This window comes from Trichosurus vulpecula, chromosome 4 (genome assembly GCF_011100635.1).
Source record: "Trichosurus vulpecula isolate mTriVul1 chromosome 4, mTriVul1.pri, whole genome shotgun sequence".
NCBI lineage: Eukaryota > Metazoa > Chordata > Mammalia > Diprotodontia > Phalangeridae > Trichosurus > Trichosurus vulpecula.
In genome coordinates this window covers 19586428-19609848 of record NC_050576.1, presented here as the reverse complement: position 1 = coordinate 19609848, position 23421 = coordinate 19586428, and the positions used below count along the sequence as shown (strand labels likewise).

The 23421-nt window shown below is 37.1% G+C and overlaps 1 protein-coding gene across 1 annotated transcript in view; it reads right to left on the bottom strand.

Moving 5' to 3' along the window:
* LOC118846468 (cytochrome P450 2J2-like) overlaps positions 1 to 22366 on the bottom strand; it is a gene marked incomplete at its 5' end in the record, with an annotated part of 47095 nt that extends 24729 nt beyond the window's left edge. The window contains 2 exon segments of the mRNA XM_036755030.1: positions 6312 to 6461; positions 22267 to 22366. Coding sequence (XP_036610925.1) covers positions 6312 to 6461; positions 22267 to 22366 — 250 coding nt within the window.
* Positions 22367 to 23421: the final 1055 nt, after the last annotated feature.

Below are 23421 nucleotides of genomic sequence, written 5' to 3'. Positions count from 1 at the left end.
AGTGCCCCTCTAGGGCGCCCCTCTGGAGGAAGCTCCCAGGATCCACGCTTCCAGGACCAGGCAAAGCATGTAAACAGGAGGGACATTGGAAGAAGGATTATCCCTGAGGTTGGAAAAGTGGTAGAGCCTCCTCCCAGTACCCTGTCCTCCAGTCTTTTCAAGACTTGGAAGGAGAGGAAAGCCTGGGGCTTGGCAGTGCTCCCACTTTCTCCACCTCTGTCACAGAGCCCTGGGCAAAATCAAGGCTGAAGGTAACACGGCTATGTTCTCTTGTTTTAACTAATTGCTCTGCCCCTACATGGCCCTCCGCCCATCAGGCATTAAGGATCTGTTGCTTGAACACTCCTTCTCTGGCCCTGATCCCTTGTTGGGAAGGGACCTGATGGTAAAATTGGGGAGCCAGTTTTCTCTAGTTAAATCTCCCAGTTCCCTTTTCCCTCTGCTCACCAGACCTCCCCCAGAAGTGTGGGAGACAGTCAAGCCAGTTGTTTGGGATCAGGGAATTCCTGGGAAAACTACTCAGGCAGCCCCAGTCCTTAGTTGCCTCAGAGAGTCTAATGTGTTCCCCAATCACTGTCAATAACCAATTAAGCCCAAGGCTTGGGAGGGACTGCAACCATTAATTGCCACTCAAGGCACTGACTCACTCCTTCTAGAGTGGGGCGCCTACCAAGCAAAAGCTTTTAAGACTTTGAAAACTAAACTGACTACCACTCCAGCATTAGCTTTACCTAATCTAGAAAAACCTTTCACTCTATATGTTGATGAAAGGAGAGGACAGGCTTGGGGAGTCCTAACCCAGTCCTTAGAACCTGACCCCAAGCTAGTTGCCTGTTTTTCAAAACAATTAGACTTCATGGCTGCTACAGGCACTCTAATTGAGGAAGCTTCTAAACCTCTAGCAGACCAGCCTTTAGAAGTTCTGACTCCCCATCTAGTTCAGAGCATCCTAGAAGCAGAGGCTCACCAAAAATCAAACCTTGCTCTTAGATACCCCTGACCTAATTCTTTGGGTGGTGTTCCACACACTCCTGAACCCTGAAGCAGTGTGGTGCGCAGAACAAGTAATTAGGGGAGCTAGGTACGAAATACTCATCTTTAATAACTTCCAGGGAAATCGTCTTTTCTCTATACTCCTATACTGTCTGATTGGTTGTTTGCTTAACCTCCTTGCCAGGTTTATCTCCTCCAGGCTCCAAGCCATCAACTTCCAGAAGGCTGCTCAGACTATGTACCCCTTGAACTGGACCCATCAAGGCAGAGACAGCTCTACACCCCTTGCCAGCAGGAAGCAATTTCAGAAGCTGAGACCTTCATCCCTGATCCCAAAAGAATTTGGGTCCTATTTGTTTGAGGGGGGAATGTTGAGGGCACAGTCTCTGGGAACCCCCTTGAATCTGGAATACAGTATTTGGGAGCCTCCTTGAATTCTCCTTGAATCTTCCAACTAGATCTGGTCTTCCCTGGAGACTATAGCCTTGCATTATCATTAAGAACCAAATATCTACCTAACCCTTGCCCTCTATTGTTACTATAGATATGCATGCCTTCAGTTACTTCCCAACCCTGATGTTATCAATATCCATGCCTTCATCTACTTCCCACCCTTAATCTCATTCTCTTGGTTCCTGGACTCTGACCTCATCTGGTCCTCCTTACACTCCTCCTCAGGACCCTCCGTAAAGCCTTCCTCTACTCACCCCAGACCACCCTTCAATCCTTCCTACAACCTTTGTGTATATAATCTCCATCTTGCCTCCATGAAGGCGCTCAGATTCAATCTAGCTCAGTAGATTGAATCTGGTCCGCTTGTGAAAACAGGTGTCGCAAAGGGTGGGATTTCTTAAGACAACCCATTATGGTGAATCCCTAATAAACTTTGTCTTTTCCCTTGGCAAAAAATAAAATAAATAAAATAAAATAAAATAAAATAAAATAAAATAAAATAAAATAAAATAAAATAAAATAAAATAAAGACAGTGTTATGTATACATATATGTGTATTTATATATATATGTGTGTGTGTGTGTGTGCATATACATGCATATATACATCTATATGTGTATATACATACATTATATACATACATGTATATATTCACACATATATAAACATATGCATGTGTGTATGTGTGTGTATATATATATATTTTTTCCCAAAAGAGTAGAAAGAGGAGAGCAAGACAGAAAAGAAAAAAGAAAGAGAGGAATGAGAAGAAAAAAAGAGTTAGAGAAGGGATGCAGGAGAAAATTGAAGCAGGGTGTGTGTACGTGCATATGTGCAGGAAGTTCCTAGAGTGGCCAGCCAAGGCAGGACTCTGTGCATGATATTTAAATAATTGAGGCATGTAGGGTCTATGTGATGTTGGCAGAAAATGATTTTTATGGCATTCAAGAGAATGAACTATCAAGAGTTCCTTTCTTTACTTATTGCCTCATTTTTTTCCTGGAGAACAATGTTGGGTCACTGAAAACATTCCCTGGATGGGATTCTGGGAAGATGGTAGACTAGGTCAGAAAACTTTCGGCTTTTCAAATTTCCTCCACAAAATAAAAAAGACAGAACATTCAATCAGAGCAGCAGAAATAAACACAAGGTAAAGTGATTATCCATCTAAGACAATTTGAAAATACCCCAGGAAAGACCCAAACTCTAGGGGCAGAGATTGGGCCTGAGTGTAATAAAACATCTCCAGGATGACTCTGCAGAATCAACAAACAATGACTCCTGGGGGCAGCTGGTTTGAGGGGCAGCTTCAGCCTTAGAAACTCATGTTGTAGACAGTTGTGTGTGTGTGGGAGGGGGGTGGGGGGATAAAGTGGGTATGGTGGCGGAGAAGATTGAAGGACCTTCCACTGTTGAGGGATGCCAGACATAGCTGTGTTGACAAAATGCATCCTATTCTGTGGCTTTGGGGAAAAGAAGCCAGCACACACCTGGTGAGTGCAGTAGTAAGAGGCAGAGAACCTGTTGGCTCTGGGCACTTGTAGGAGACCAGAGTCCATGGTTTCAGTTCTGGGGCAGAGAACAGGGCTATAATTTTCAGCCCCTGGGGAGCCACATGGAACAAGATCATTTATGGGGCACTGCGGGTGTTGCCTCTAGTCTTGGCTTAGGAGGAGAGGAGAGAGCTCAAGGCAGAGCCTCAAGATAGACCTCAGAAAATAACAGTAAGAAAGACCTGATACTTAGGGCATTATTCTCCATACCTAGGGACTGAAACTTGATTAAACTAATAGCTGCTAAAAACAAAATGAAACAATAAATGAACAGATAAATAAAATGAGTAATCAAAAGAGAAAGAACCCACATATATAGTAAATGTGGGTCTAGAAAAGATCTGGGTTTATGCATAGAGGAAGACAATGGAGCTAAAAAAGCCAATATCTTTTCAATGAGAAATATCAAATGGTCCCAGGACAAAAGGAGTTCTTGGAAGAACTCAAAAAGAACTTTAAAAATCAAAAAAGAGAGATTGAGAAAAATTTAGAAAAAGAATAAGAGCAATCAGAGAAAATCATAAAACATCAACCAACATAAAATAAGAGAATCAAAATCTTAAAGAAGAAAATAATTACTTTAAGACTAGAATTGGGCAGTGGGAATCTAATGATATAAGACAAAAAAAGTTATAAAACAAAATCAAAAGAATGGAAAAAAGTAGAAAAAAAGAAATATCTCATCAGAAATACAACTGATGTGGAGAATAGATTAAGGAGAAATAATATGAGAATAGTTGGATTACCTGAAAAATACCATTAAAAAAGAATCTTGATACAATATCACAAGAAATTACCAAATAAAAATGCCCTGAAGTTCTAGAACAAGAAGGCAAAGCAGAGAGAGATAGAAAAACAAATCCACAGATCACCACCTGAAAGAGATCCCAGGAAGAAAATTTATCAAGAATATTAAAATTGAGTTTGAAAGCTCCCAGGTCAAGGAGAAAATATTATAAGCAACAAGACAAAAAAAATAACAATTTAAATATCCTGAAGCTACAATAAGGATTACACAAGACAAAACATCTACTACCTTGAAGGGTGATAGGTCTTGGAATACTATATTTCATAGAGCAAAAGAACTGGGATTCTGACCACAATCCTGGTTGAAAAAAATGGATATTTAAGAACTGAAAGACTTTCAGGTTTTTGTGACAAAACCCCCAGAACTAAAGGGAAAATTTGACATATAACATCAAGGAGAAAGATAAAGTAAACATTAAAGATGAACTATAAGGGATTCCATAAGGCCAAATTGTCTACTTCTTATATGTGAAAATATGTGAAATTATCAGTTCTTTTATCAATTTGTCATTTATATTTGGGTGGTTTGAAAGAAAGGCTTGGGCTGAGCTAAGTATGATGGGATAATTTTAAAAAGAATAAATTTGTGTAGGAAGAGATAAAAAGGAATAACAGGGATAAAAAGAAAAACTAATGCAGAAGAAGCTAGTGGCAGGGAGGTGGATAGTGCTGAATCTTACTTGCATCAGGAATGGGTTGAGGAGAGAAATTACATATATGTATGTATGTGTATATATGTATCTATCTATAAATGATATATATATGTGTGTCTGTGTGTGTGTGTGTGTGTATGTATAAGGGTATAAAAGGCTTCTAAATTCGGAAAGAAGATAAGGGGATAGGACAGGGGGGAGGATAAGGGCGAGTCTTTTGCAGGTGTGAGTAAGTTAAGGCATATGAGGACAAGGTAATCGGTAGAATTAAAGCAGCAGAGTGAGGAGAGATTAGATTAATAGGGTGAGAAGGATAGTGAGGGGGAAATAGGAAGAAAATACACAAGCAATTAGAGCTTAGAATGGTAATGAGATGTATTTGCCCATAAAACAGAAATGGATAGCAGATTAAAAATTGAATACAATAGTATGTTGCTTTTAAGAAACATTGTAAAAGTGAGAGACGCACACAATGATAAAATAAAGGGCTGGAGTAAAATTAATTATTTTTGAAAAACAAGGATAATATGGATAGTAATCATGGTTTTAAACAAAGTTAAAGTACGTTTAACCAAAAACAAAAAATAGAGAAACTACACAATGTGCCAGCAATATCATTCAGTACAGTTTTAGACCATTTAAAATGCCTAAACAGTATAAAATACCAGAGCTTATGCCTGCCCAAACAGACACAAGAATTATATGAACATAAACAAAACACTTTTTATACAAATTATTTCAGATTTAAATAACTGATGTAATATTTATTGTTCATGGGAAGGTATAGCCAATATAATTTTTTTTAATGACAGCTTTACCTAATCTATTTATTGAATGCAATCCCAAGTAGATAGCTAAAAATATTTTTATGTTTGGAAAAAAATAATAACAAAGTTCATTTGGAAGAACAAAATGTCAGGAACTTCAAAGAAACCAGGAAAAAGAGATGCAATGGAAGTAGGCTCAGAAGTATCAGACATTGAACTATATTATAAGGAAGAGCATTGTTGGAGTGTAAAAAGTACAATTGTGATTATTTCACATTAAATTGTCTTGTATAAATAATACCTATGGACTAAGAATAGAAGGAATGCAGAAAACTGGGGGAAAAACTTTCACAGATAAGCTGTCAGATAGGATGTGATTGGGTTGGAATACTACTGTGATGTAGGACCTGATGAGTTGGTTGATTTAGAAAAACAAGGAAAGACTCGGACCTATGAAGGAAGATGCTATCCACCCTGAAACAGATGACATGTGAAAAGAAGCATAGTATGGTCTTACATATATGTGTATGAGTGCATATATGTATATATGGGTATTGTTTTAGGTGTTTATATATATACACATATATATGTATATATATATGTGTGTGTGTGTGTGTGTGTGTGTGTGTGTGCATGTATATATGTTTGTGTATATATGTATGTGTGTGTGAGTATATATATCCACAATTAATTGCAGCCTTCTTTGGGGAGGTAGAGGATAAATGAAGTAAAAAAGTGCACAGCAGAGAATAAAAGAAAATGAATAAGGAAACAAAGAAAACAATATGTAATATAAGTTATATAGGTTTTTTTAATTATATTGAATCCTCTCCTATGGTCTGCTGTGTACATGGCAGTGTTTCTTTTTTTCTTTTCTCATTTTGTAGGTAAGTTTAAAATAAAATAAAAAGTATATTGAAAATGTTTCTTGGTGGGGGAAGTGTGGGGGATATTTTGCCTGTCTCCAGTCATGACCTCTCTTTCACTACTCCTCCCACCCACACTTACAGATTCTCTTTAATGATCATTTGCCTAAAAGGACAGTCAGAAGCAATTGAAAACATCTCTGCCTAACCAGTGCTCACCTTTCTCCTCCCTGATAGCCTCAGTGAGATACCCGGCCTCCTCCCGGATCCGGTCTTCCAGGGTCTTCTTTCCCAAACCAAAGTTCCTTAGAGTCATTAGGGTAAATCTTCTTTGGTGTCTCCACTCTTGGCCATTAGACATGATTAGGCCTTAATGACAACAATAATATATCAATATTTCACAAGATCTGTCATTTACTGTTGTGGTCATTTCCTCTAATGACAATGGAATTCAATTGAACAACCACTTAAAAAAAGTCAGAACACCTACTATGTGCCAAACACTGTGATGGGTATAGGAGTAGAAAGGACAGTTTCTGCCTCTAAGGAGCTTACGCACTACTCGGGGAAAGAACACTGAAAATTCAACTGTAGGGTATATGAAAATACTTAGAAGTCTTAAAGACAAAGCAGAGGGAGATGACAAGGCCCAGAGGTCTTCAGGGTCTATACATACATAGGTCATGTGCCTTGGGGTCTGTAAGTATGAGCTTCTGATTTCTTCAGAGACAATTGTCTGTTAGATGAGCTTCTGCTTTGGAGAAGCCAGCTATGGACAGGGGGAGGAGCCCAAGTCTTGATCTGGATAGCCAGATCCCCTTTGAGCAGCCTAAGCCATTTCATGTGGCCCTTGCTGACTTTACAGTGTCATGGTCCAGGCAGGGCAGTGATGCTTTGGCCTAAGGGTGCTGAATATGCCCCAAGCAGGCTGGTTATCCCCTCTTTGCTCAATGTCATCCGGAACAGATAAGGCCCCTCCACCTTGCTGATCATAGAGTATTAAACAATTATCCATATTTCTCTCTACCCAAGAAAGGGAGGGGGTGGTAGAAGAAGAGACACCTTGGGATTCTTCTTTCCCAGGAAGTATCTTTGCTATGAAGATCTTGGGGACCAAAGCATAGAGTTTTGGAAGGTACTGAAGGATGCAATTGTTTAGAGATATGTTGGTTTTTCATGACAGGGGAGAGGTCAAACTGTTTCTGTATAACTACTTAGACACACAGAAAAAAGATGTTCCACAATGGCCTCTAACTGGGTAAAGGAAAGGGGAGAGAAGCGAAGGGAATATGCATTTATTAAGCACCAACTATGTGCTAAGCACTATGCTAAGCACTTTACAAATGTGATCTCATTTCATCATCACAACAACCCTGGGAGGCAGGGACTGTTATTATCTCCATGTTACAGTTGAGGAAACAAGTTTGGAGTCTTGTCCTGGATCATAAGGGAAAGGAGTGTCTGAGGCTAGATTTGAACTAAGGTCATCCTGTCCCAGCTCTCTCTCTATTGTATCACCTGGCTGCCTCCTTCTACCTGATGGGGCTCCTAGGCAGGGGGAGGTCTTACCTGGTGGGTCAATTAACACTGAGTGGATAGTGGTTTGGTAAAACAGCCATCATAAATTCAGGCCCTGGGACAGATTGCATGAAAGAGGGCAATAACCCCTTACCCACCTTATTGAAGAGAGCCGTTACCCCCCATTCAGTTTAGTGCTGGGCTACAAGTGTGACCATTTATGCTATATTTCTTGTGTTTCTGGTGCCACTCCTGTTTATTACCACTTTTCATCAGAAATTTCACTGTGGACTATTTCTGACGTTACCACTGCCCATGGACGACTGAGCATGCTCAGGGGATTGTTACATTGCTCTCTCTCTCTGTCTCTCTCTCTCTCTCTCTCTCTCTCTCTCTCTCTCTCTCTCTCTCTCTCTCTCTGTGTGTGTGTGTGTGTGTGTGTGTGTGTGTGTTTGTGTGTGTGTGTGTGTGTGTGTGCACATGTACAGTTAATTTCTTCTCCTCCAGTTGAGCCCATTCCAGGCTTCTCACATTCTTGCGGTCACTGTTTTCCAGTACCTGACCTGATGCCATTTAAGTGCTGGAGGGTCCACTAAACCATGTTTAGAATTTTGCCACCAAGGGGTGGGATGTGATAGCAGCAACATCTATGAAATTAGAGAGTCTCTTCCATGTAGCTGAGGTTAATTTTTTCCCTAAAAAGACAATGAAACTTCCCTATGGATATAAGAGAATAAGGCCCAAACCTTTGATATAACTTTGAGTTTTCCTGATGGCCTTTATACTCCTGTATGAATCAGCAGCCTCTACTGACTGGATGTGTCTCTGTAATGAGAGGAAAGATGCTCCATCCAATGGGACCAATGTTTTATCTCTGCTCAATATCACCCCCATGTTATGGTTAAAAAAAAAAAAACACCTTCCATTTGTAAGAGTTTAGACCTTCTATGAATAAATCTCTCATCTTCCTGTAATTCTAAGTCTCAAGCACTAGACTCCTCTCATGATGTCTAAACATTTTAAGCATTTTTTAAATTGAATTTCACTGATATGTATTGTTTTCAGATTGTCTCTGTTCTCCCTGTATCCTTTCCCTTTTTCTCTCCCCGACTGCCATCCCATATAAGAAGGAGTTTTCCCATTCTCTTTCAATTTCATTTATACCACAGTACTCTACTGTGGTCTCTGTTCTCCCCGTATCCTTTCCCTTTTTCTCTCCCAGACTGCCATCCCATATAAGAAGGAGTTTTCCCATTGTCTTTCAATTTCATTTACACCACAGTACTCTACTGTGAGATGTCCTACATCAAACCTATACTTCTTACTTGGTTAACATAACTCCCTGCTTTGCTAGTGATGTATGAGTAGAACCATAGGATCATATATTTAGAATTGGAAAAAATACCTTAGAGGTCCTAATCTGAATGCCTTCTTTTACCTGGAGGAAACTAAGGCCTAGAGATTACTCAGGGAAAACTTAGCAGAGCCAAGATTGAAACTGAAACCTGAGACTCCACAGTCTGTGACCTTTCCATGATTTCTCATTGTGTTATAGGGGTATGTTTTCTACTCTAAGACTGACCTCTTGTGTACATCCCACGAAGGCCCTACGTTTAGACAGGGGAGGCCTTTTGGAATGCAGTAGTCACCACACTCCTTAAGGAAGCCCAGGCCTGGGTGGCCAAGCTGAGATGCCTTTAGTTTCTTGCCTCAAAGTCAGAGTTTCTCCACATTCAGCTAATTTTTAATCATTGATTTTCCCATGTCACTAGAATATTAGCAAAGGTAAAATAACAAAGAGAGATAATTTACAAGAGTGAAAAGAGGAGAGATGGAGCAAAGATGGTAGAGTAAATGCATGGACTCACCTGAGCTCTCCCTCAAGCTCCTTCAAGTACCTTTGAAAATGACTCTAAACAAATTCTAGAGCAGCAGAGCCTCCTAAAATAGTGAAAGAAATTTCCAATCCAAGACAACTTGGAAGGTAAGCAGGAAAGGTCTGATGAACAGAGTGAGAGAGGAGCACAGTCTGGCAAAGGCCATGCCAGCACAGCCACAGCAAACCAGAAGCAGGCCTTGGGAGCCACTGAATCAGCAGCAGTAGCAGCTAATTCCAAAGCTATCAGCCCACAGATGGCAATGGAGTCAAACAAATGGTGAGAAAAAGATTACAGAAGTTTTTGTTGCTGTTCTTGTTGTTTGTTTGTTTGTTTGTTTTTGCTTAGCACTGAGGCAGGAATTTGTTGCTTTTTGTATACTAAGATCCAGGTTGCAGCCCTGGGTGGCAATTCCTGGGCAAGGAGAAACACTACCAGAGCAGAGCTTGCAGCCACAGTAAAGGGGGGCGACTCTCCTCAAAGTTCTGCAGCAGAAAAGAGGGTTTATGGTCACTCAGACCAGAGCACAGGCCAGGAGAGTAGTAAACACTTGTCATTAGATCCACATTGGAAGAATGGAAAACTTACAGATTCTTAGAAGTATCTCTGAAAAGAGGTACACAAATCCCCTGAAGCTTGGGATAGTGTGCCTCCTCCCTGGAAAGCACTACTTTAACAAAGAGTTAGAAATTAAGTAATATGTGGGAAAATGAGCAAGCAAAAGAGAAAAACTCCCAAAAGAGAAAATAAAAAGAAAATGAAAGGAAAAGGCCCATATGTACAAAAAATATTTCTAACAACTCTTTTCTGGTGGCAAAGAATGAGACATTGAAGGGATTCCCAGCAATTGGGGAATGGCTAAAAAAGTTGTGGTATGTGATTATAATAGAATATTATTCTACTATAAGAAATTATAAGGTGGATGGTCTCAGAAAAAGCTGGAAGGACTTGTATGGGTTGATGCCAAGTGAAATGTACTCTATACAAATTAACAGAAGTATTGTAAGATGATAAGTTATAAATGACTTAGCTTTCTTGGAAACACAATGATCCAAGACAACTCTGAAGGATTCATGATAAAAAAATTCTCTCCATCCTCAGAGAAAGAACTGATAGTGCCTGAATACAGATTGAAGTATATAATTTTTTTAAATTTTATTTTATTTTATTTTTTAAATTTATATAACATATTTAGTTTTCAGCATTGATTTTCACAATAGTTTGAATTACAAATTTTCTCCCCATTTCTACCCTCCCACCCACTCCAAGATGGCATATATTCTGGTTGCCCTGTTCCCCAGTCAGCGCTCCCCTCTGTCACCCCACTCCCCTCCCATCCCCCCTTCCTTTCTTGTAGAGCAAGATAAATTTCTACACCCCATTGTCTGTGTATCTTATTTTCTAGTTGCATGCAAAAACATTTTTGTTGTTTTTGAACATCTGTTTTCAAAACTTTGAGTTCCAAATTCTCTCCCCTCTTCCCTTCCCACCCACCCTCCCTAAGAAGTCAAGCAATTCAACATAGGCCACATGTGTATCATTATGTATAACCCTTCCACAATACTCATGTTGTGAAAGACTAACTATATTTTGCTCCTTCCCAACCCATCACCCTTTACTGAATTTTCTCCCTTGCCCCTGTCCCCTTTCAAAAGTGTTTGTTTTTGACTATCTCCACCCCCATCAGCCCTCCCCTCCGTCATAGCCCCCATTTATTTTTATCTTCTTCCCTCTTCTTTCCTGTGGGGTAAGATTCCCAATTGGGTATGTATGGTATTCCCTTCTTAGGCCAAATCTGATGAGAGCAATGTTCACTCATTTCCCCCCTCATCCACCCTCTCCCCTCCTCCCACAGAACTGCTTGCTCTTGCCTCCTTTATGCGAGATAATCCACCCCATTCTATCTCTCCTTATCTTCCTCTCTCAGTATGTTCCTCTCTCATTCCTTAATTTGATTTTATTTCTTTTAGATATCTTCCCTTCATCTTCAACTCACCCTGTGTCCCCCCCCCTCTCTCTCCATATATATATATATATATATATATATATATATATATATATATATACACACACACATAGATATATACATACATACACATTCACCCGTATATATATATACATAAACATATATGTATGCATATTCCCTTCAGCTACCCTAATACTGAGGTCTCATGAATCATACACATCATCTTTCCATGTAGGAATGTCAACAAAACAGTTCACCTTTAGTAAGTCCCTTGCAATTTCTGTTTCTTGTTCTTTTTCTTGATTACCTTTTCATGCTTCTCTTGATTCTTGTGTTTGAAAGTCAAATTTTCTATTCAGTTCTGGTTTTTTCACTGAGAAAGCTTGAAAGTCCTCTATTTTATTGAAAATCCATATTTTGCCTTGGAGCATGATACTCAGTTTTGCTGGGTAGGTGATTTTTGGTTTTAATCCTAGCTCCATTGACCTCTGGAATATAGTATTCCAAGCCCTTCAATCTCTTAATGTAGAGGCAGCCAGATCTTGGGTTATTCTGATTGGGTTTCCACAATATTCAAATTGTTTCTTTCTGGCTATTTGCAGTATTTTCTCCTTGATCTGGGAGCTCTGGAATTTGGCGACAATATTCCTGGGAGATTTCTTTTTGGGATCTATTTGAGGAGGCGATCGATGGATTCTTTCAATTTCTATTTTGCCCTGTGGCTATAGAATATCAGGGCAGTTCTCCATTATTATTTCTTGGAAGATGATATCTAGGCTCTTTTTTTTGATCATGGCTTTCAGGTAGTCCAATAATTTTTAAATTATCTCTCCTGGATCTATTTTCCAGGTCAGTGGTTTTTCCAAGGAGATATTTCACATTGTCTTCCATTTTTTCATTCCTTTGGTTCTGTTTTATAATATCTTGATTTCTCATAAAGTCCCTAGCTTCCACTTGCTCCACTCTAATTTTTAAAGTAGTATTTTCTTCACTGGTCTTTTGGACCTCCTTTTCCATTTGGCTAATTCTGCCTTTCAAGGCATTCTTCTCCTCATTGGCTTTTTGGAGATCTTTGGCCATTTGACTTAGTCTGTTTTTTAAGGTGCTGTTTTCTTCAGTGTATTTTTCAGTATTTTTTTGGGTCTCCTTTAGCAAGTCATTGACTTGTTTTTCATGGTTTTCTCGCATCCTTCTCATTTCTCTTCCCAATTTTTCCTCTACTTCTCTAACTTGCTTTTCCAAATCCTTTTTGAGCTCTTCCATGGCCTGGGACCAGTTCATGTTTTTCTTGGAGGTTTCTGTTGTAGGCTCTTTGACTTTATTAATTTCTTCTGTCTGTATGTTTTGGTCTTCTTTGTCAGCAAAGAAAGAATGCAAAGTCTGAGACTGAATCTCAGTGCGTTTTCGCTGCCTGGCCATATTCCCAGCCAACTAACTTGACCTTTGAGTTTTTCAGTGGGGTGTGACTGCTTGCAGACTAATGAGTTCTATGTTCCACGTTTGGGGGGGGAGGTGCCAGCTCTGCCACACCAGCACTGCTCCTTCCCCAAGAACTCCTAACCCGAACTGGGCTTAGATCTTCAGCAGGCTGTGCACCCCTGCTCTGATCCGCCACTTAATTCCTCCCACCAGGTGGGCCTGGAGCTGGAAGCAGCAACAGCCATAGCTGCCCCACCTCTGCTGCCCCTGGGGCTGGAAGCCGAACCGCGATATCCTTCCACTCCCACAGCTTTTCCCACTAACCTTCTCAGCAGTCTTTGGTGTCTGTGGGTTGAGAAGTCTCGTAACTGGCTCAGCTCACTGATTCAGGGTGCTAGGGCATGCTGTGCCCGATTGCTGGTCTTGTTGGTCCACGCCACTCAGGCTGGGCTCTGCTCCACTCCGTTCCCAACTCCCAGCTCCGTGTGGGATAGACCTCACCCAGAGACCATCCAGGCTATCCTGGGCTGGAGCCCTGCTTCCCTCTGTTGTTTTGTGGGTTCTGCCATTCTAGAATTGGTTCCGAGCCATTTTTTTATAGGTTTTTGGAGGGACTCGGTACGGAGCTCACGCTATTCCCTGCTTACCAGCTGCCATCTTGGCTCCGCCCCCTTGTCTGAAGTATATTTTTTAACTTTATTTTTCTTGAGTTTTTTTAATGTGTGTTTGTCTATGTTTTCTTTCACAATTTTCCTATTAAAGATATATTTTGCATGACTACACATGTACAACTTTAATAGAGTTGCTTGCCTTCTCGGTGAGGGAAGTGGGAGGAAGGAAGGTAAAGAACTTGGAATTCAGAGTTTTAGAAACTAATGTTAAAATTGTTTTTACCAGTAACTGGGGAAAAATAAAATACTAAATGAAAATAGAATGAAAAATAAATTAAAAAGACAAAAAAACAGTAAAAAGATGTTAAATAGATGGTAGAAGGGCATTTGGGAAACAGTGCCTAGGCTACTTGGCTGAAGTGTGGGGAACATGAACTTGATCTGTCACAGATTAAGATGGAAAGATTGGTCGAAGGGCCCTTACTATACCTGGCCAATCCTTCGTCTCTGTCCTTAATGACACCCAATCAAAGTCTTTACGATGACTTTTCTAAATCCTTATATCCCTTCCTCACCTACCAAGCTAAACTTAGCCTCCTACTTCTCAAATAAGATATTTTCCCATGATTTTCAGTTCCATGCCTTAAGTGTTAGTAACATCAATTTTCCTCCTCTTCCATGAATAATAGAATAGATATCTGTAATCCATGCTAACTTCTTCACATTTTTTGCCATTAACTACCCCCACCCTCCCTCAGTCACCTCTCACCACCTGCCCCTTCCAATTTTTGACCTATTAAAAATAAAATAAATCCAAGATAATTGTGAAAATATGGTGAACCAACTGGAAAAAAGAGATACAACATCTAAAGGAAGAAAACAAATCATCGAAAACTAGATTTGGGCAAGTGGAACCTAATAAAATTATAAGACACCAAAAAATAATAAAACTAGAAAAATAGAATCAATTTTGAAACATCTCATTAGAAAAACAATTTATCTGGAGAACAGATTGAGGAGAGAGAATATAAGAATTGATGGTCTCCCTGAAAGTTATTATCAAAAGAATAAATTGAATGCAATAGTAGAAGAATTTCTAAGGGAAATTGCTCTGAAGTTCTCGAACAGTAATATAAAGTAGAAATAGAAAATAATCCATCAGTCAGCACCTGGAAAAGATCCTAAGAAGAAACTCATAGGAGTGTCATAGCCAAGTTTCAAAATTCCCAGTTTAAGAGAAAATATTGCAATCAACAAGAAAAAAATTACTGCAGAAAATATCAGGATTTTACAAGACCTAGCAGTTTCTACACTAAAAGACCATAGTATTGTAAAATTGTATTTCAAAGAGCAAAGGAAGTGAAGTTACATCCAAGAATCACTTATTCAGCAAAGTTAAGAATAATCCTGAATAAAAAAATGGATAGTTGATGAACTGAAAGATTTTCAGTTATTTGTAACCAAAAGACCAGAACTCAATTGAAAATCCAATATAAAATATTCAGAAGAAATATAAGGAAATCATTAAAGAAAAATTGTAAGGCTCTGATTAAAGTCAAAATGTTCACTCATGAAACATGAAAATATTATTAATATTAGTATTTTTTGTTTTTAATGTTAGCAATAGTATTGTTGAAACTGTTGTCATCACTATGGTAGTTCGAAAAAAAAGTTGGGGCTTAATTGTGTCTGATGAGTGGTTTTTAAAAAATCAAAATTAGGTAGGAAAATGGTAAAATGAGAAAGTATCTCATAAAATTGGGTCAGGAAAACGAAGGACTAAAACAGAAGAAGCAGGTGCTTATGGAGGGTTGGTAATGGAACCTTACTCTCATCTGGTGTGAAGAGGAAACAACAAATACATCTGAAGAAGTTTAGAAGTCTTATGAACTTCAAGAGAGGTGAGAAACAAGGGAATATGGTGAAGATGAGACTTTTAATAGGGTATAGAGATTAAGATTAGGAGGGTTTGGTGAATAGATAAAGGAGGAAGTTTTAGAGGATGGATAATATAAGGAATAAGAGTTTAAGGTAACAGTGATAGGGTATAAAGAAATGTTGAGAAGCAAAAATAGTGAAAATAAGGAAAATTCACAGAAGGTAATTATAACTTTGGATGTGAATGGGATGAATTCACCCATTAAATGGAAACACAAAGCAGAATAGATTCAAATCAGAATGCTATAATATGTTGTTTACAAGATACACATTCAAAAATTAGAGATGCACACAAAGTCAAAATGGAGGTGTGGAGTAGAATTTATCATCTTTTAGCTGATGCAAAAAAAAGGCAAGGGTAGCCATAATGATCTCAGACAAAATTATGGCTAAAAGGTACCATATACGATGAAACAATATTAATACTGAACCTATATGTACCAAATACTATAGCAGCTACGTTATTAAAAGAAAAGTTAAATTACAGGTAGAGAGAGATAGTAGTAATATAATAGTGGGGGATCTTTAATCTTTTACTCTCATAACTAGATAAATCTAACCAAAAATGATTAAGAAAGAAGTTAAGGGAATAAATAGAATTTTAGATAAACTAGATATGATAGATAATGGAGAGAATTGAATGGAAATAGAAATATTAATAGGGGATTCCAATTCATGTTCAGGTAGTCTTGGGTCTTATCCCTCTCAGATCCCACGATTCTCTCAAACATCAAAGTACCCACTCTGATCCCATTTATTCATTCAACAAGTGTTTATTTGGGATTGAATATTGGCAAAACCTTGCATTAATTCATGATAGAGATACAGGCAGTGTAAGACTGGCTGAGCTTTAATGGAAATTAAATTTTCATATTACACTAGAAAGCCTTCCATAAATGCATAAATGCCAGTCAACAAAATGTTATTATAAGTTGGACACTGCACTAAGCATTGGTATGAATTTTTCTCAACATGGTAACTTTATAAAGATTGTCCATACACTAGTACATTAGAAATTTATAGTCAAAAGCAGAAAAACAGAAATATTAAAAGTATCTTTTCAGATCATAATACAATAAAATTATATTTAATAAGGGACCAAGGAAACATAGATTAAGAACTAGTTGAATATTAAATAGTCTTATATTAAAGGATGAGTGGGTTAAAGATCAAATCATACAAACAATTAAAAATTTTATTAAAGAGAATGATAATAAAAGACAACATATCAAAACAAATGAGATAATAGTAAAAACACAGTGATTAGAGGAAAATTTATATCTCTGAGTGGCTATATCAATAAAATAGAGAAAGAGCAGACATATGAATTGGGTATGTGATTAAAAAACTGGGAAAGGAACAAATTTAAAATCCCCAATTAAACAATAAATTGGAAATCCTAAAAGTTAAAAGTGAAAGTGATGAATTTGTGAGCAAAAAAATAAAAACATTGAATTACATCTCACACCCTATACCATGCATACATGATCTAGACATGAAGACAGATTTTACAGGAAAATTAGAACATGGAAACATTATTTATTAGACTTATGGATAAGCAAACAATTTATTTTTTTAATTAGATTTTTATTTTCTTCCCTTCCTTCCCCTCCCCTCTCCCCCCAAGACAGCATGCAGTCCCATATAGATTCTACATAAACCTTTGCATTAAACTTATTTACACAATAGTCAAGTTTAGGCAAACGATTTATGAAAAAAATAAAATATAGAGAGTGAAGTTAGGTGAAAATGGATAATTGGAAAAATATCAGTTCCTCATGGGTAGGTCTGGCTATATGAAAAAAGGGACAATTCCACTTTAATTAATTTACATATTCAGTTCCATACCAAACTACCAAAAAATTATAGAGCTAGAAAAAATAATAACAAAATCCATCTGGAAGAACAAAAGGTCAAGAAGATCAGCGGAATTAATGAAAAGAAATGCAAGGGAAGGTGGCCCAACAATACCAAATCTAAAACTGTATTATGAAGCTTCAATCATTGAAAATATTTGGTACTGGCCAAGAATCAGAGTGGTTCATCAGTGGAATTGGTTAGGTACACAACACCCAGTAGTAAGTGACTAGAGTAGTTTACTGTTTGGAAAAACCCAAAGACCCCAGCTTCTGGGACAGAAACTCATTACTTGCCAGAAACTGCTGGGAAAACTGGAAAGTAGTATGGCGGAAACTAGACATAGACCAACATTTTACATTGTAGACCATGATAATGGAAAATGAGTACATGATTTAGACATAAGGGATGATACCATAAGCAAATTAGGAGAGCAAGGAAGAGTTTGCCTATGAAGAATTTATGAGCAAAGAATAGATAGAGAACATTATGAAATGCAAAATGGATAATTTTGGTTACATTAAGTTAAAAATATTTATTACTGCCATTGTTTCTGATAAAGGCCTCATTTCTAAAATATATAGAAAACTTAGTTAAATATGTAAGAAAACAAATTATTACTCAATTTATCAATGATCAAAGGATATGAACAGGCAGTTTTCAGAGGAAGAAATTAAAGCTATCTATAGCCATATAAAAATACTCTAAATCACTAGTGAGCAGGGAAATCCATATTAAAACAACTCTGAGGTACCACCTCACACCTATCAGATTGGTTAATATGACAGAAAAAGAAAATAATAAATGTTGGAGAAAATGTGGGAAAACTGGAACACTAATGCTTTGTTGACAGAGTTGTGAACTGATCCAACCTTTCTGGAGAACAATTTGGAACTTTGACTAAAGGGTTATATCCAGCAATACCACTAGTAGGTCAATATACTAAAGAGATCATAAAAAAGGAAAAGAACTCACATGTTCAAAAATATTTATAGCAGCTCTTTGTGTGGGGTCAAAGAATTTGAAATTGTGGGGGGTGCCCACTAATTGGAGAATGGCTGAACAAATTGTGGTATATGACTGAAATGGAATACTATTATACTATAAAATATGATGAGCATGTGGATTTCATAAAAACCTGTAAAGACTTAAATGAACTGATGCTCAGTGAAGTGAACAGAACCAGGACAGTATGGTACACAGCAACAGCAGCATTGTGAGATGATCAAAAATGATAGACTTAGCTCTTCTCAGCAGTACAATGATCCAAGATAATTCCAAAAGGCTCATGTTGGAAAATGCTATCCACATCCAGAGAAAGAACTATGGAGTCTGAATGCAGATCACAACATACTATTTTAATTTTTTTCTTATGGTTTTCCCCTTTTGTTTTGATTCTTCTTTCACAACATGACTAATGGGGAAATATGTTTAACGTGATTGTACATGCATATCCTATATAAGATTGTTTACTGTCTTGGGGAGTCAGGAAGGAAATGAGAGGAGAAAAATTTGAAGCCCAACATCTTACAAAAATGAATGTTGAAAACTTTATTTGTATGTAATCAGAAAGAATAAAATACTATTAAGTATAAAACAATAATATTTTCAAAAACATTCAACTAATAAATAAAACTAAGAATTTGTTTTATGAAAAAAAAACAAAATTGATATAAAGTTTGTTAATATGATTAAAAGAAAGAGAAGAAAACCAAATCATTAGTATTAAAAATGAAAAGGGTGGATATACCACTAATGAAAATGGGATTAAAACACTTTTAAAGAAAGCTATTAACATGCTTGATTACATCCATAATAAAAGTAAAAACAACCATATGATCATATCACTAGATGTACAAAAAAGCTCTGATAAAGCACAACACAATTTGTATTAAAAACACTCGAATAAATTGGTGATGAATGGATTTTTCCTTAAATTGATAAAAATAATCTATTTATCTAAAACTATCAGCAAGTATTATTTGTAATTGGGATAAACTAGTAGCCTTTCCAGTAATGTCAGGTGTAAAAAAAGGATGCCTATTGTTACCAACATTATTCAATATCATACTGAAATCCTAGTAAGGGCAATAAGAGAAGGAAAAGAAATTGAAGGAATCAGAATAGAGAATGAATTTACAAAATTATCTCTTTTTGCAGAAAATATGATGATATAGTTGGACAATTCCAAAGACTCAATATAAAGTTATGTGAAACAATTAATAATTTTACCTTTTTAGGAAGGATAAGGGAGGGTAATTGGGGTTAAGTAATTTGCCCAAGGACACACAGCTAGTAAGTGTGTCAAGTGTCTGAGGCCAGATTTGAACTCAGGTCCTTCTGACTCCAGGGCCTGTTCTCTACTCACTGTGCCACCTAGCTGGCCCCAACAATTAATAATTTTGGTAAAGTAGCAAGATATAAAGTAAATCCACATGAATCATCAGTATTCCTACATATCTCAAACAAGTGATCTTCTACAAAAAGAGAAAGTAAAAAATACTCTATTTAAAATAAATCTAGACAGTATAAAATATGTGGGAGTCCATTTGCCATAAATAACCAGGAATTATATAAACAAAATAATAAAGAAAATACTTTTAGGCAAATAAAATCAGATTTAAATAATTTTGTCCATCATTAGGCTAGGCCAACATAATAAAAGTGAAAGTTTTACACAAAATTTTGTATATTAAACACCATCCCAATTAAATTACCAAAAAAATTACTGAATTAGAAAGAAATAACAAAATTCATTTGAAAAAACAAAAATCAAGAGTATAAAAGGAAATTATGAAAAATGTGTAAAGGGAGGAATTTTAGCAGTACCAAACATTAAATTATATTAAGAGCCAGTAATTATTTACACTATCAGTATTGGCCAAGCAATAGAAAAGTAGGTCAATGGAATAGAGGAGACAATTTACAGGAGTAAATAAACATAGTAAGTTAATATTTAACAAGTGAAAAGACTAAAGATTTGGGAATAAGAATTCATTATTTGCTAAAAATTGTTGGGAAAACTGGAAAGCAGTGTGGCATAAACCAGACATGGCTCAACATCTCACACCATTTACCAATATAATGTCAAAATGAATATATGACCTAGACATAAAGAGATATTTTACAAGAAAATTAGAACATGGAACATATTACTTATCATATTTGTGGATAGGTGAACAATTTATGCATAAACAAAGTATAGAGAGCAAAGGTAGGTGAAATTGGATAATTTTGATTACATCGATTTTAAAAAAAAAATTAGTACAAGTAAAATAAATGTAACCAAGATTATAAGGAAAGCAGAAAATTAGGGGAAATTTATAGATAGTTTATCAGATAAAGCTCTGATATCTAAAATATAGAAAGGACTTTATCAAATATCAAAGATTATGACTCATTCCCCAACTGATAAATGGTCAAAGAATGTGAACAATCTTTTTTCCCAATGAAGAAATCAAAGGAATTTACAGTCATATAAAATGCTCTAAATCATTATTCATTAGAGAAATATTGATTAAACCATTCTAAGACATTTTACGCCTACCATATTGTCTGAAATGATTCAAGGAGAGGGTGACAGGTCTAGGAGGGGGTTTGGAACAATTGGGATACTAATTCATTGTTGGTGGAATTGTGAACTCTTTCAACCATTCAGGGGAACCAACTGGAATTATGCCCACAGTGTTACTAAACTAACTAAAGCCTTTGACCCTGCAATACCACTACTAGGTCTACTTCCAAAGATGATTAAAGAAGAGGGAAAAGAACCTATACGTTGTAAAATCTTTATAGCAGGTCTCTTTGTGGTGGCAGAGAGAGAGAGATTATAGGAATGTAAATCAATTGGCTGAACAAGTTGTGGTATATGATTATGATGGAATACTGCTATTATATAAGAAATGATGAGCTCAATAACCCTAGGAAAAAATGGAAAGACTTGTATGAAATATTAAAGAGTGAAATGAGCAGAAACCCAGAGAACATTGTATAATATAACAGCAATATTATCCAAACAAGATTGAATGAATAAGTTATTTTGTCTATTATAAATGCCCAAATTAACTATCAAAGACATATAAAGAAAAACACTACCTGCATTGAGAGAAATGATAATTAGAAGTATGTGTAGAATAATTGTATATACGTTTGTATATATGTATATACATATATGTAAATATTCATATATATTAAATTTTGCATGGTAGATTTAAAGTTTCACCTGCAGTCATGTTTTTACTATACTGTGTTCAAGAAATGCTTTCTTATTCTATAAAATAAAAATAGACATTGACCTGGGACTTTGATTTTACTGAATTCCTCCAGGTTCAGGTGGCTTTGCTGGCACCTGCACAATCATAAGGGTCAAAGGGCCTAAAGGAAGAATCATAAACTCTTCAGAGTTGGAAGACATCTCAGATGTCATCCAATCTTACTTGTACACAGCAAATAACAATAATAAAATATACTAAACACCTTTTCTTGAAGATCTCCAATGGGGAGGACTACCTTCTCTGAAGGAAAAGCATTTAATTTTTGGACAGCTCTGACTGTTAGGCAGTTTTTCTATCATCAACCCAAATTGTACCACTCTGCAACCATAGCTCTTTGCTGCTGGTTCTGGGGTGAAGAAGAACAAATTAATAGCTTTTCTTTTAACAAGCATTCAAACACTCAAAGAGTCATCATGCCTCCTTTTAATCCCCAACTGAGTCTTCTTGTTCTTAAGTTACACACTCCAAGCTCCTTCAACTGACCCTTCTATGAGATGAATTTGAACCCCTTCACCATCCTCATTGCGCTTCTCCTGAGTCCTATTCCTCTTCCCCCACTCTCAGACATGAAGGAAGGAAACTTCAAAGGCCTATTATTTCTATCATGTTTCTCAAGCCACAAGACTTATAATGGGTTGGGATCCTTCAGGAATGGCGAAGGCCAGGAGTCAAAGATGGAGATGAAAAATATTTGTCATAATTCAAAGAACTCACCATGTGATTTAAAGGTATGGAAGTGGATAGGAAAAGGGGGACGATCAATAAACACATGGCCTTGGTTGACGAGGACCTCCTTGATCAGTGGCAATCCAGTTACCATAATTAAGGTATAACTGCCCACATGTGTGCAGAAAATATTTCCATATTTCCTGGCAAGCTGAAAAAGAATTAGTTTGAGTTTCAGACTTCTGTTGCCTTTCAGGCTATTGTTCTTATATTGTTATAAGATAACATTTTAGCATTGTGAAATATCAATTCCAATGGAGCCCACTCAGCTCAGTCTGATCCAATTCTATTGAATCCAGTTCAGCTCAGCCCAACAAACACTTAATCACCCAACTATATCCTAAGCCCTGTGCTAGGAGCTGAGTACACTGTTGCAAACATCCAACAGTTCCTTCCCTTGAGGAACTGGCATTGGCAGGAAATGATCTATGCATATATAAGTATATATAGAATGCATGCAAAAAATTTCTAAGTTATTTCAGGGAAGACTGACACCTGGGAGTGATCAGGACAGTTTCCTGTAGGACAGGGCTGTCCAACCTTAGGTTATTTTAGGGCCGCATTAAAATAAAACAATTATTTGTGGGCCACACCCAGAATAAAAAATACAGTACACTAATATAATAGTTAATTTGTAGTCTTACCTTAATTAAGTTTGACAAGTGCTACAAAAAGTCATGGTACTTTTAAAAGTTTTTATTGAAACAATAGACAATATATTTTGATTTACCATTTTACTGAGAGTTCTGTGGAAGTTCAGCTTGGTTTACTAAAGCATTTATGTCAATTTCTTTGCTTTTAGTATACCCAGGCAGGTTGCATAAAATAGCACTGTGGGCCACATGTGGCCCACGGGCAGTATTTTGGACAGCCTTGCTGTAGGAGTTGACCCCCTGAAGCTGTCCTTTGATGGCAACTTGAAATTCCCAAAGTTTCAGGGGAAGAGGCAGTGTATTCCAGGCTCTGAAGTGACTGCTATATTCAAGGCAGCATGTTGGGGTAGGAATATATGACAAAGAACAATTCAGAGTTTAATTTCTGGGAAAGACTTAGAGGTCAACACTTTGACCATTATAACTTCATTGGAGTGGGAAGAATATAAGCACCCAGAGGGCTGGGTTAGCTTTATTTTTGTTTTCTCAG